The sequence below is a fragment of the Crocodylus siamensis genome, chromosome 2 (assembly GCF_052110815.1).
Source record: "Crocodylus siamensis isolate JL-2025a chromosome 2, ASM5211081v1, whole genome shotgun sequence".
Taxonomy (NCBI): domain Eukaryota; kingdom Metazoa; phylum Chordata; order Crocodylia; family Crocodylidae; genus Crocodylus; species Crocodylus siamensis.
This window is the reverse complement of record NC_143396.1, coordinates 258142895-258158202: the sequence shown is the minus strand read 5'-3', so window position 1 is coordinate 258158202 and position 15308 is coordinate 258142895. Positions and strand designations below refer to the sequence as shown.

Here is a 15308-nt window from a genome sequence, read left to right as displayed (position 1 = left end):
ACAGTCAGCCACAACCAGCTACCATTTGTATTAAAGGTATAAAATCCTTGTCTGCTCTGCATTAGTGTTTGCACACTCACTAACATCTTTCAGGTGTGACCTATTTTTGGAGTAGAAATGTCTGTCATTTATAGGAGTGAAGTTTAGGTTGTAGTATTGCCCTCTACAGAATGGAATAGAATATGCTGAATTGTGTCCTCTCTCTTGGACTATTTCCAGGAAAAAAGCCAGCAGGGGCCTGAGCCTTTTTGGGTGCTTGTACATGTGACAGAAATTTACTTTTTGATGCTTAATGGCATCACATATTACACACATGCGAGTTTTGAGGGCTTTAGATGAATTTGCATTGTTGCAAACTAAACTACATCCTAGTGCTAGTCAGCTATTAGACAGCTTGCCCCCTGGCTGCAGAAGAGGTGGGCAGGCTCTGCAGAAAAAAAGGATTGGGCTACTTGCTGCTTCTGCCTTCAACAGGTACCTGCTGAAAGCAGAAGCAGTGAAGGGCCTGATCCTTTTTCTTTTTGTAAGAGCCTGCCCACCTCTCCCACAGCTGGGGGGCAAGCTGCCAGCAGGCCAAAGTGGACCCTAAGCTGCAGGGGGCCCTGGTCCTTCCCTCTGTGGCAGTGGTGCCCCCTGGGCTGCCCCAGCTCAGAGGCAGCACCTGGCTCAATCCAGCTCTTCCCTGGGGGGCATCACTACCACAGAGGGAAGGACTAGTCCCCACTGTTCAGGAGCCACTCAGCCCACTGGCAGCTTGCCCCCCACTGCAGGCAGACTCTATCAGAAAGAAAGAAAGAAAAAAAAAAAAAAAGGATTGGGGTCCCTCATTGTAATAGTGATGGAAAAATAAAACCCCTAAATAGAAAAACCAACCATTTCAATTAGAGGGCATAGAAGATGAAACCCGTGTCATGTGTATAAGTGATTGTAGAGCTTCGGCGCCCACTCTGACTTGGAAGTTCAGTAGTGACAACCAGGCAGTCCCAGGTTGCCATGGATTTATTGATGTGCAAACTAGCCATGTCAACTTAGCTGAGAGAACTGTGATTTTTGGAATGGTTTTATCACAAATTTGTTCAAAAGGTTAATTAGGAATTGGGATATACCCTTCTCTAAGATAAAAGAACCATCCAGGAAAGTAGGTGAAATATCTGCCTCGTTTAGAATAGGGTAATGTTAACCTTACAGATAGCATTTCTTTGGTCTATAAGGGTGCTACTCTCTCCTTTCATATCCTCTCCAGGAGTCACCCTGTCTGCCTTAGTCATTTCCCCACTTCTCAGTTTACATCCCATCCTCTAAAAGATTTGAGAATGTATTGTTAAATTTGGTGTGGAGACATTTATATGTTGTGTTCCTACTTTAGGCAGCAATGAAGAGCCTCTGGAAAGACGTTTTTCTTCCTCAGACACCTCCTCAGAAGATAACCATAATGTGGATGGAGAGTTTCAGGACCTCCTGCAGAGCGAGCTGAGTGATGTATTGGAGAAACCCCAGGTGGAGGACTCTGCATCAGCATCTGTACTTGAGAACCATGAGTCTCCCAAATCAGAGCTGCCTTCATCCATCAATTCCTGGGTTCAGTTTGATGATGCACCATGGACCAACACTTTACCAGTTCACACACACATGGGTGAGAGCTGCATAAAAAATACATTACAGTAATACATCAGGTGGTACCTGTGGTCTGCATAAATTCTTCTAAGACATTTTTCTTACTCTTCTGATCCTTCAAACCACTCCTGATGAAACTGCTTATCACAGCTTTATTTGAACAGTTTTACAGAATGTTTCAAATGGGGTTTACAACTTGTCTCTCTCCTTTTCCTTTGTAACAGCTACTTACTGTTTTATGTATTTTAATAGGAATTGGCCACTTAGGACACATGGTTCTGGGTTTAATGAACCCATAGGTTTAAAAGCAATGGAGACCTGGTGTTTTTCCTTCATTTTGGAATGGGTTAACTAGTTTCCATGGTCAGTTTAGCTCACTGGCAAGGTGTTGGGAGGAATAATTTGTTTTAGGAAATAATTTAGGGAGGAATAATATGTTTTAGGTATTTTTAGGGAAGAGGGAGGATTCATGTCCACTGAGAAGTGGGTTAAGGGTCCGCAATTTCAGTTCACTTCATGTCTAGTAGGTAACTAAACAGCTGCATAATAATTCTGGCCCATGCTTGTTCCAGGATGACCTGAAAGTGAGAGACTTCATGATGAAGCTGCTGTTTTTTCTAGCATTTTCTGATGCCTCATCCTAATCCCCATATGTTTTTGCCAACTCTCCCTTTGCTGGGCAGTCTTAGGTTGAGAAAGCAGTGTTCTGCAACTTCTATTGTTACACCTCTAATATGAAATTACCAGCTGCCAGGAATGCTAATTAAGAGATGGCTGTTAAAGGTCAAATGCCTTAGCACTGGTTCTAAAAAATCTAGATTCTTTACCTTCCAGCATTTCTCCAAGATCCAAGACAACACATGACAATTTCTCCTGCCACTTACTTCAAACTACTCTGCCAATCCAGCTTGGGGATGGGGAGGGAGAAGCATTCAGTTTTAGAAGGTAGTGGGATGGATTCAGAACTGGAGTATGTGTTGGTGTGGAAGTTAGGAGAATAGTGGACGAAGTTTCAATAAAGTCTGCAGTGTTCTCTGGCATACTCTGAGTCATGGTTGTAAGAGTAGAGAACTGGGCTGTCTAAAGAATTAAAGCAAGTTACAACTACAAAACCCTATTAACATCAAGCAGCTTGTTCTTCATATCATATGGCCCTGGATCACGAGCAGAAAATTTGGCCTGTCCATCATCTAGTGACCCTGCCCCCTAGTGGTTCAGTTCTGAAAGCACTCTGGGACCCAACTCAAGCTTCTTAGCATTCATCATTCCTCCCCATATCCCAGCCTGATCTCACTGCATCCTGTGGGCTTAAGGAGATGATTTTGATGATGCACCTGTTGCAAGATGCAAGCCCAGAGGTGATTGGGAAAAGGGATTGTCTGTGTCAGAACCTTGCTGCTACAATTGCCATGTGCGTAGACATAGCTGAATATGATCAGTCTTCCCTACAGGAGTGCTTAGACAGATCTGAGCAATGGGGACAGATCTTGCATCCCAGAAAAGGTGGAGTTGGCTTGTGCCCTCAATTCTCTAATGTTTCTTTGTGCCTCCTCGAGTTCTTGATTCACTACCATTCTGCTGCACCAAGCAGTCATTTGTCAAGCACTGAATAAATGTAATGTGAAAGGCCTGACTGTATCAAAATTGGTTCTGCTAGAGAAGTGGGAGCTGCTGGCATAGTTGTTATGGGCCTGCAGATCTGGTTCTAATGGGGGCTTTCCCACGTGTACTAGTGTTGAGGTCCTGGATCAATAGGCATCTCAGGGTCCTGGGTGTGAAGGAAACTTTGGTGTTTGGAGGCTAATGGGGTAGAAAAGAAAGCAAATGGTATGGCTTGGGGCTCTAGCAATAACTAGCCTAGTAATGCTGCTTCCTAGTGCTGCACATAGTGTCTTGGAAGTCACAAAAGGAGCAGAAGCCAGCCAAGACTTTGAGATGATAAAAGTGTGTTCTGTATATTGTAAGTTCTTACTGATTTCTTTTTAAGTCTGCACTAGAGACTTTGAACTCGACGCTCAGCTGCTGTAAATCAGTGCTCGGCTCCATTGACTTTCAGCTCTGTCCATCTTTGGGCTTTGTCCAGCATCCCCTTAGACTTTCTTCCCACTACAGTGTCACTGACCTGTCTTCTGCCTTTTTCCAGTCTTCTGCCTCTCTCTGGACATTCTACCTGGGTTCTTTTGACCCAGGAAAGCATGTGGACATATCCTCATCTCTCCCTTCCAATGGAAAAAGATGATGTTATAGCCCTATTCCTTTTTTTTTAGAAGGCATTGCAGCTGGAAACTGGCTGTAGGTGCCCCTAGTTATCCTTTAAGGGCCATCACACATTAACAGGAGCTGTTTCCAAGAAGTCATGGCTAACACAGAAAGGAAAAGGTGCTGCTACTTAAGCACCCTGAGAGCTAGAGAGGAAGAGTACTTTTGGTTGCCACTGAAAAGCATGGAAAGAGAGAAAAGGGCTTTGAAATGTTGTGGGGGCCCCAATCTTTTAGGCCTTTCCTACCTCCTTCAGTTACTTAAAGACTTCAAAAAGTGTCAGAGAATATAGATTGGCAACCAAAAACATTACATATGTTTTGAGCAGTTGACAGAATCTATGGCTCCCCATGTCTTCAGGGCACTAAGCATCCAGCAATCACTTCAGGGTACAACTTCAGTCCTCTTCTGTTAATCATGGCTCCTGAATGCCTAGCAAAAGCCACTGGACAAAGCTCCCTTTAACCTTTTGCTGGGCATGAGACTGCACCCTCTCCTCCAATATAAAGATGTATTCTAAGTCATCAGTGTCCTTTCAACCTCTAGTCTCAATCATTGCAATGTACCCTTACATGCTCTGACTCTGAAAGCCATTCAAGAACTGCAGTTGGTCCATCAGTGTGCAGTCTGCCTTCTAGGGCAGAAACTGAAGAGAGAACATTGTACTAGTGCTCCTCTTCTTTGTCTACCTCAAAGAGTCAATTCTGATCTTTAAAACCCTTATTTCTGGGCCAGGACTGCTCTCCCTTTCTGTGCTCCACCTGATAGACACCTGGAACACTGCAGTTTCCATTTTCTGATGCCACACTCTTGGAACGGGATGGAGGACAGTGGAGGATGTTTCTTCATGTAGAGCTTTCTCATCTGGAGGAATCTCTACAGTCAGAAGCTGTGATAGGGACTAATTCATGTACGGGTTACATTTTGAGTGTGTGTATTTGTAGGTCTTCTCTCCCCCCCCCCCCCCAAAAAAAAAAAAATAGCTGTATGCAAGAGACTCTCCATGACAACCATCCTCCAGTAACCTACTTGGTGTAGCAATTAATGGGCACAGTGTGCAGCAGAATTTTAGCATTGCAGAGATTTTAAAGGCTTGTCTATACCATAGCTTATACCTAGAGAAGACAGCTAAGCGCTCCTCCTCCTTCCCTCCCTCCCCCCACCAAAGCTGAATCCACAGGTACACTCCAGACCTGAAAGATAGCCAGTGAGGCTGCTCTCATCCCCAACACCCACCCTTGAGCCCTCAACCTTCAGAGGATCTCAGAGCAGATTTTGGAGAAAAGCTAGAGCAGCCACACTGGTAAACTTCAGTGTGTGTATGCAGAGCATGGGCAGGGTGTACACTGGCCTACCTTGCTGGGGCCTGCTGCTGCAGAGGTATAAACAAGCCTTTGGCTTGGAAAGGGAAGGGGTGCTTGCAAGAGATGCTGTGGTGTTGGTTTTATTAATTTCCTGCCGCTAACTTTTCAGATTAGGAAAGACAGTGATTGGCTACAGCCTGGGAGAGCATAAGAAAATTCCCTAGCTTAAACACAGGCTGTCAGTAGCGAGAGTGCTGTGGGGAGGAAAGAGCTGCTTGAACTCTTATTTCCTGTGTAGCCACTATAGGAAGCAGTGTCCTGCAGGCTCAGCACCCTGATCATGTTTCTCTAAGCGCTCTTAAACTGTTATGAAATAGTCCATCTCTGTCTCCAGAATGGAGTGGTTGCAGAGCTCACTAGATGATTACCCAGCATAACAAGTTGGCTGAAAACATGTTTTGAAAACTGCTTACAAAATTGCATTTTAAAGGCTCCTTATGAGAGAGGGCAGGATAGGCCATGAGAAAAAGGGAAAGCAATATTGTTCTGGCTTTTTCAGTGCAACAGTATTATTTGTTTGTTTGGCCCCATACTGTCCACCCAGCAGTAGAGTCCCTCTCTTGAGATGCTTCTATTTTAAGAATAACAAAGAAACACATTAGACTCATCCTAGGAATCAGTAGGCTTGTCAGATTCAAAAGAAGTAATGATAGGGCCTTGGCACACTAGGGAAGGGGCAGGCATGAGATGCACACGCTTAAGGGTGAGGATATGCACAGGGAGTGGAGCAAGAGGAAAAAATGGTCATTGAAATGCACATTATTGGTGAGCAAGAGAGAGACTTGTGGGAAATCAGCAGGAATCTGGGTTTTCCATTTCCCAAGGAAAAGTGGGGGAAAATGTGGACTTTTCCCTTTTAACTAAGAAGAGTACCTATTTTTCATTTCAACAGAGAAACACTTGGATTTCCCACTTCTGCAAAGAGCTCTCTGCAGGCTGGCAGAGTTCCAGTCTGCAAGGGGCTGGGGGGAATGGGAGGTGGATGGTCAGGCAGAGGAGTGTCATGTGCATGTGTGTGCTTACACATGCACGTGGCTGCCTGGTAGCTTGGAGAGCAGCTCCTGCAGGTAAGTTGTGGGGGGGTGGGGCAGGAATTGAGGCTCCCATAGTGAGGGAGGGAGGGGGTTGGGCAGGGCTGGGTCCAGAATGTGCAGCTGCAGGGTCCAGGCAGGGAGTGGGATGAAACCATGGGCAGCTCAGGGACTGGCTCTGCTGCTGCATGCACTCCCAGGGGAGCATGTGTCCCCCAGATCTGTGCACAGGGCAGGCTGCCCGTTGCAGGCTTCAGCTGCCCGTTGCAGGCCTGTGGGACCCAGCACAGCAGGGCAGGAAAGCTACTTGCCACTGCAAGCCCCATGCCACCCTGACAAGGCAGCCCCTACTGCTCCAGGTCCCGCCCAATGGGCCACGGAGGCCCCAGGGAGAGGGCAGCAGGGCAGGAAGCCCTGACCCTGCAGCCACCAGCCTGCATACGCATCCCCCACCACCACCACAGGCTTTTCTCCTGTCGTGCTGCTCATGCAGGAGAGGGAGCCAGGCTCTTCTCTCTGCTCTGCCACAGCAGCTGCCGCCTCCTGTGTGTGGCAGTTGGGGCTTGGGCACTGTTGCGGGGACAGGGGGCTGGAGACCTGGGTCCCTGACCCCATAGCCCTGACAGCTGGGGCCCCCTCTGGCAGGGCTGTGGGGAGCCAGGGCCTGTGGGTGGGGAGTGAGGGGCCTGGATCTGCATCCTGGTGAGCAAAGGGGCAGGGGGAGCTCTGATATTCCATGATAAATAAAACCCAGAATCAAATACCAAAAGTTTTATAGGTACTTCAAATTTGTTGTTATAGTGACTGAGGCACCAGTAAGGTTCCCGATTGCTTTAAAATTGTAATGTCAATAAAAGATTGTGTTAAATTGATATAAGGGCATTCCATTTTAATTGTGGATTTTAGGTTTTTGGATTTTTTTAAATCGGTGAACATGCTTTTTTATAAGAGAGTTTGTGCTTTTTAAACAGAGAAAACCAGAATACCTGAAAATGAGTAAGAGGAAACAAGGCCCATTATCTAGTTAAGACAGTCATTAAGAAGCTCTAAGACAAGCCTAACAATTGAAATACAACCAGGAAAAGGAACAACATGCATTGTGAGCCTCATAATAAAGGTTGTGTTGATTTGGGGCACTGTCAAGAAAACTTCTTCCTGCTGCATTGATTGTGACATGCCACACACCAGGCAAAAGCTCATGGTTTCTAGCGGTCAAAATGCTTCTGTTTTCCAAATCTGTTGGTGGATGACCATCTGCCACCAGGTCATGTAGATTATTTCCTGAGAAGTTAGCCTATTTTATTCAAACTTCCTTTAAACACAGTCCTGTTTAAAGAAGTAGCATGTTCTGTTGATTTCCTCTTCCTATATCCTCCTTTTGCTGGAAAGAGAAGGAATTTGATTTTTCTCATAATTACTCTGTGGCTGACCAAAACCCCTAAAGCTAGGAGTGAGACCATAAGAAGTCATGACAGCTGAACCACCCAAATACTTCTATGACAGAATGGTGTTGTGACATGTAAATAATCATAAATGGCATGTTACTTAACGTTTTTATGTCACATAGGAGGCCCCCAGTTAGCAAGTTCCCTCTCAGACGTCCTCTTGGCGAGAGCTCTGCTCTTGAATTCAACAAAGCATTCAACAAAACATAGAAATTAGAACTAGAAAAGACTGATGACATCATCTGACCCGAGCTCCTCCCTGGGGCTTTGTTTAGTTCTAAATGGCTCAAAACACTTGGACTTATACCATATTCCTGGCTGTCTGGTCCACAGGAAAGCAAATTTTTTCATGCTGTGCTACCTGTAAGCCATAGTAGGATGTGAGCTAAGAAGAAAATAGTAACTTAAAACAAAATAAGATTCAAAGATATTAAAATTAAGGAAAAGAAAAGGTACCAGCTGCTACTAGAGGAAAAGGAAGCTGTTGCCAAGTCTGAGTTACTAGAATTCATCATGGGCATGGTAGAGCCAGCCTCAATAACCCTCTCTAGAGAATGGATCCTTTAGGCTGTGCATCTGTAAAACTACAATACAGTTTACTAGGAAAAGTGCCTTGGGAAAGCAAGAAGGTATGTGAAAAAGGGGGGCTGGGGGGATTTAAGTCTCTGATTGCAGAAATAATGAATTGATTATCAGTACCCAATGCCTGACATCGGGTGGGGCTGTCCAACTGACGGCCTGTGGGCCATGGGTAGCTCATGACAGATTAAGTTGTGACCCCAGGCTTGTACCCAATCACCATACCTCCATCACTCCCTGGGCTGCAATAGCAGCCAGATTCTCTGGGTTTTCCCTCCCTCCTCCAGTTTTTGCTGCCCTGTGGCAGTAGTGAGGTGGAGTGGAGCCCTTGGTGCATGGGGCAGTGGTAGAGGGCATCTGTGCAGTGTGTGACCCAGGGGGAAGGGGCTGCATAGCTTTCCCTACTGGTGCAGCCTTCAGGGCATTCAGCCCTTGGCCACTTAAAAGCTGAACAGCCTGACATAAGATATGCATTGCAAGGATGTTTCCAGTATAAGGCTTGCAGTGGGAGCAATTGCTAGGCACTCCCTCAACTGAACGATCTGATGTCATTAAGGATCTGATTCCAAGGAAAGCTTCCTTCATTTTGGATTTTGTTTAATGAGCAGTTGCAAGAAGCTGGAAAGCAGCAAGGTTTTCCATAGAAAAGCTGAAGTTTCTTTTGAAGTGAACAGTTACAAATCACTTTATTTGCATTGATGTGAAACTGCAAGAAGTTGGACTTAATGTTTAAGCGATATAGTCCACTTTGTATCATTAGGTAGAAGCTTGCTTCATGGATTCTGAGTTTTAATGCTGAGAAATAAGATTGAAGAGTTTCTCTTTCAGATCCAGGGAAATGGACCACAACAGCTATTAAGAAATGAGCTTTTCCACCAGGACTGTTGTAGCATAGGAGCCCATGTGGGTACTTTCTTCCAAACTAAACATCTCTTTATCCAGAATAATAAAATAATAATGTGCTTTCCAAGTAGAGTGTTAAGGAATAGAATCGCTTTGTTCATGCAGTGAGGCAGTTTGCTCCATCTTCCTTCGTAGACAAATCCTAATCCTACAGAATATGGATGTGCAACAGGCAGCCCATGGCCTGCACGCAGCCCATGAGGGGTTAAATTGTGGCCTCTAGGCCACCCAGCCACCACTCACTTCATCACCCCAGGAGTGGAGGGGAGGTTGCACCCAGCTTCCATGGTCTGTGCCTGCTGCAGAGGGTGGTGCAATGTAGCATAGAGAGCTCAGGGTGAGTCTGTGGCATGCAGCATAGCAGTGGAAAGGAGCATCCACGTGGAGTCATTCCAGTGAAGTGGGAGGTGCATGCATGGGCACATGCAACAGCAGTGTGAGGGGTGCACAGTGCAGCAGGTGGTGGTGCACACTTGGGGCTCATGACCCGCTCTGGTACACCTCACAAGGCACGTGACCCTTGATAGTGTGACCTAAGGGGTGTGTGGCCTCAGCCACTTTCATGTTGGATGTAGAATCCTGAATTGGCAAATGTGGCAGTATTTGAATTATGAAATATTGTTTCTTTATGCTTACAGGATTTTTTTTCATATTTCTAAATCCAATCTCTTTCTCTTGGGTTGTTGTTTTTTTTCAACTCTTAGTTTATCCTATGGTATTTGAGTAAAATTATGTGCATCTTCTAAGATCAATGTACACATCATCCTTAGCAGAGCTTCTCTCCTGCCAGTTGTCTAGGCCCCTTATGAAGCTCAAGTCCTAAAATCCTGTCAACTATGACTGAGTAAAACATTCTGTTCCTGTCAAAATAACTTAAAATGAAGTTTTAAGGCTGGCTTCCCAGATACTTCCTGCCAAATTAAACAAAAGAGTAAAGAAGAGAGAGCATTGACAGACGTAATTATACACCTGTCACCTTTCTTTTCTGACCAGCTTCTGGTGTGAAAAGTTTTATCACTAGCCATTAGCCAAGCAGGCTAAGTACCACCGTAGTTTATTGCTACATCACTTAAACACAGTTGTCAAATCAGTCATGTGCAATGGGGAGCTTAGATTTCCTGATTTTCAACTTCTCAGTGACAGAGCTCTATCCAAAATGCTGTTACGTGTGTATATATACAAAAGTAGACTGGAATCCACCCATGAAAAGACAACAATGCAGATGCACACAAGAAATATGGAGGCAGTCTGATCAGAAGGGAGCCACGGAAAAACAAGGAACCCAGGTTTTTTTTTCAGAACCTACCAAAAGCACAGCAGCGTCCCACAGTGAGCAGCACCATTTCTGCTTTCTCTTATTTTTGCCTTTAAGCCACTCAGCACCGGGGGAGGATCTGTGCATGTTGCTCATTGGCCAAGAGGCAAAAACTGCAGCAAAACTAAGAGCAGAAGTGGCGCCATTCTCTGTGGGACATGGCCATGCTCATAGCAGGTTGCAGAAAAACAGATTCTTGTGTTTTTTAAATGGAGATTTTCTGCTTTTTTTTCTTCCCCCACAGAAAACTAGGATTCCTGCTGATCAGGCAAAGTAGAGATATAGCCTGGACAGTCTATTCATCCTTGCCTCAAGATGTATTCTCTTTAGTAAGAAATATATTTTCTGCACACCAACAATCAATAATATTCTGGAGATTACAAGCATATGGATAAATCCCCCTTCTGATTTATTTGCTATTCTCATCCAATGTACAAGCCAATGTAAGGCGAGTTGAACCTGCATTATGGGATAGGGCCCCAGACTTCACAGATAATGCCCCAAATTTCCTAGTGTAGAAATTGGGATGCCATAGATTTCTCAATTAAGTTGGAAGTCAGGGTTTATAGTCACCATGCATCTGTTGACGTTTCTTTTTCCTTCAGTCATGAGGGTACTGAATTGTTATGATTATAAATTGACCTTTATTCCCCTAAGAAGAACCATAAAAAAATTGCACTTAATGTAATATTCAGTATCAGCCTATTATCAGGCCCCCAACAACTGAGCTATAAGACTAATGTGTGTGTAGAATATTACCACCTTCAGGGAAGACACTGTTTTTCTTAAAATTGAACTTCCTACTGTTCCAGTCCCCACCTGAAAATTTGTGTTCAATGTATAATTGGAACATTACAGTAATGACTTGAAAAGCAGTAGCTGGATCAAGAATAAAATTAAATTGGAAGAAACAGGTGATCCTAATTAGGAAATCAGAAAATGATGCTGTAAAAAAAATCTTGCTGAGCTGATGAAAAATATGCAGATCTGGCACAATGTACTCAGTACTGTTGCAAGTAGTGATGCATCATCTGTGTTAATCTCTTTCTGTGAAGACACATGCAGTGTTCTGAGGGCACCCCCTTCCTAACCACAAGCAGTTCTTTGGAACAGCAGAGGAAGAGAATCATGTCCTAGAAAACCCAGAACAGATGTTATACCAAACCCAGTGTATTATGGAACGGGATTTTAGAAATTTAGTCAGTGCTACGTGGATGCCCATGTGATGCTGAAATAAGCATTAATGTTAAGAGTTATGTTTCTCAGTAATGAATCTCTTTGCACTGTGTCTAGTTATTCCCAACATTCTCATATGCAGATGCAATTTTAAAATTATATTTATTTGGAGCTTCTTCATGCCCTACAAACCAGATTTAGTTTAATTCTAAATTAAATTCTAACAGGATTGTGGACAAAACATGCACAATGTATTTTTGCTGGAGATGAGTTCAGGAAGATGTAATTAATTCCAGATTAAGTTCGTGCTGGGGCTAATGTTTGGCAATGAAATCTGGCAAATTAGTACAGTAAGACTTTGGCCTCAAAACCTGGTGCAATCAGTTTAGACTGCAATTTCTCTACTGTGCAGGCTGCATCTAACCATATCAGATGTACAGGCCCATTTCTGGTTTGTGTCATCAAGCCAGTTTTGTTTCTTTTTTCAGACTGTCATTTCCCTGCTGCACTCACCCAATTGGATTGCTGCATTCAAGTGGGCAGCATGGCCTGGGATTGCTTGATTAAATAATATAATACCAGAGTGATCTAGGGCATTCACTATTCTGTCTGACAGGAATTTGGAACTTGGCAGTTACAACAGGAATAAAACTTGAGTTTTACTGCTCCAAAAATCCCAGGCCTCGGCTCTTTGAGCTACAGTAAAAACCTCCTTCACCTTTTAGCAGTATAAGGTTTAGGACACACAGTTGAACAGTTCTGATTTTATCCAGTACACGCAATGAATTGTTTTATATAACAGTGACATGCAATTTTATGTGTGTGTATATGTGTTTATATATATGTGTGTATATATATATATATGTGTGTATATGTGTATATATATAATATAACAGTGGGATAACTCTTACTTTTGTGGAGATTAGGCCTGTGTTTATGAGGGGGGGGCAGTAGTAATACTCTGATTTAATACATTTTTGAAGTAGTTATGGCCTTCTGCTGATGAGGCAGGAAGAATTACTAATGTAATTATGTCTATATATTTATCAAATGCCTGTTCAGGATGGTATACAAGTGTTACTCTTGTTGTAGTCGTAGAGATCACTATTGTGGTAAGTGGCTCCTGTGAGGAATTACTAGGCAGCATGATAGCAAACGATGAGCCAAAGTAAAACAGAAGAACTTTTCAACCCATGTGTCAACAGTTCACAGGACAGAATGAAAGCAGATTTGGTATCTATTTAAGTTGCATTACATGAGACATGTTGAGGGAAGAAAGCTTGCATGTGGCCAAAGCATTTTCATGATTTAAAACGATCTCAGGACAGACCTACTTACTCCTGTTACGGTCATGCTAGTGGTCTGCAATATGGACATGTTGGATCTCAGTTCTAAAGTGGCAAAATGCTGAACTGTTCCTCATCCCAAAATATAATGCTTAGTCCTGGAATCAGCTGCCTATGTTACTCTCACGTGTTCAGGGAGTTTTACTATTTTTAAAGCTGGGCAACTCTCCAATTTGAAAACCAGGGAGTGAAATGAAAATCATGAACTACTAACTCAAGCTAAAGCCAAGCCTACTCCAAGCTCCCCACCAAAGCTATATAAACGATAGTATACCTCCTTCTGTTCTAGCCACGAGCATCTGCCCATAGTCCAGCCATTCCATGTCAGCCTCGGTGAATAGACCTTCATATTGTGCCAATGCCTGCTTGCATCTTGAGCAGAAGCAGACAGCCATGTTGAATTGTACACAGTCCCAGGAGGATCTTAGGATGAGAAGAAATAGGTTTAGGCTGACTGGCACATTTGTTTATGCAACAAACCAGGACATAATCCCCTGATCTCTAGAGACAAAGGGGATGAATGGTGTTAACCTGCTATTACCATGCCCTTCCCCCTCTGCTAATAGATTAGTGGTCTATCATGCCATCTGTAGCCCAAAGAGCCTTAAAGCCATTCATTTTGTCACTTCTCTCACCCGTCTGTCACTGTAAGAGTCTCTCACAGTGCACTAATCTTTCTTTTTGTTTTACACACCTAGCTTCTCCATCGAAAGCACCCAGCTGGACAACTCCCTCCTCAGATTCTTCCGAGAGACAACCTCTTGCTTCTGAGAGCAGCTGGACAACCAACTCGGAGGATACGAGCAGCCCAAGCATTGCACCATCCTATACAGATCTGCAGTCAATAAATACAGAGGAGGTGACCAGCGGTAGGACTTCTGCAGCAGACTCAGCTGGTAAGATCAAAAGTACTTCAAACTTGTTTCTCTTTCTTGTTGGTTCCAGTCAAATCCACCAGCATTGAATCTTTGCAGAACTGAGTTTGGGTCCAGATTAATCAAACTCCACTGCTGTTTTGATCTAGAATTTTGGTTTGGTCCACTATTGAGGGTATGCCTACGCTGCAGAGTGTACCTGAGGCCAGGTTTCTGGATATGCTAAACCCACATGATAGCATTGACTTGGCAGAGCTACACACACCCAGGTGACCAAACTCCAGTGTAGACACACAAGGGGGGTTAGGTAGGATGGAATTCAAGAGATTTCCCACAAACTTCCAAGCTTTTAGTTTAAGCTTATTTCTTGCATCTGAATAGTGGTTATGCTTATGTTTGATGTGGTCTGAGGTGCAGACCCCTGAGACCTGTGGAGAGTTGAGCAATGCCAGGCTAGAGGTGATTTGTACCTCAAAGGAACGTTGTCGGTCCTCAAGGAAGTGCAGGAGGAGACAATCCCATTGCACATAAAAGGGGGCAAAGGGGCCAAGAAGCCCTTGTGTCTGAACAGGAAAGTCCAGGAAAACCTAAGGGCAAAGAAAGAGGGATACAGGCTGTGGAGACAAGGGGTAGCTATCAAGGAGGAATATACCTCCCTGGCTTGCACTTGCAGGGAATCAGTTAGGAAGGCCAAAGCAGGATTAGAATTTAGGCTGGTGACAAAAATTAAGGACAACAAAAAGTCCTTCAGGTATATAGGGAGCAAAAGGAAGGCACAGGATAGCATAGGACCCCTACAGGACAAACTAGGGCAATTGGTGACAGAGGTGGGGACAAAGCTGAGCTCTTCAATGAGTTCTGTGCGTCTGTATTCCTAGATGCATACCAAGACAAATCTCCCATTTGAACCGTTGATAGACAGAGGAGGGACACCAGCCCGCCAACTGTTAGCCCAAGCTTAGTGAAGGGGAACTTGGAGGGGCTGGATGTGTTCAAATCAGCGGACCCAGATGAACTTCATCCAAGGGTGCTGAAGGAATTGGCCAGTGTTATAGGAGAGCCAGTGGTCCGGGTGTTCGAGCACTCATAGTGCTCTGGTCAGGTCCCAGAGGACTGGAAAAGAGCCAATGTGGTCCCTATCTTCAAGAAGGGGAGGAGAGAGGAATCTATAGGCCAGTTAGTTTCACCTCTATCCTTGGGAAAACTCTGAAAAAAATCATTAAGGATCACGTTTGTGGGAGCCCAGCAGGGGAAAAAACACTGAAAGGAAATCAGCACAGGTTCATTGCAGGTAGATTCTGCCTGACTAACCTTGTTTCTTTTTATGGTCAGGTCGCAAAATGCTTATACGCAGGAGTCGAAGTAGATGTCATCTACCTAGACTTTAAGAAGCCTTTGATA

At 44.3% G+C, this 15308-nt stretch overlaps 1 protein-coding gene across 4 annotated transcripts in view; it reads left to right on the top strand.

Moving 5' to 3' along the window:
- Nucleotides 1-15308, top strand: part of STON2 (stonin 2) — a 115078-nt gene that overhangs the window by 21589 nt on the left and 78181 nt on the right. For all 4 annotated transcript variants that reach the window (XM_090033832.1, XM_090033830.1, XM_090033829.1 and 1 more), the window contains 2 exons: nt 1367-1633; nt 13731-13928. In XM_090033832.1, coding sequence (XP_089889958.1) covers nt 1367-1633; nt 13731-13928 — 465 coding nt within the window. The remainder of the gene's footprint in view (nt 1-1366; nt 1634-13730; nt 13929-15308) is intronic.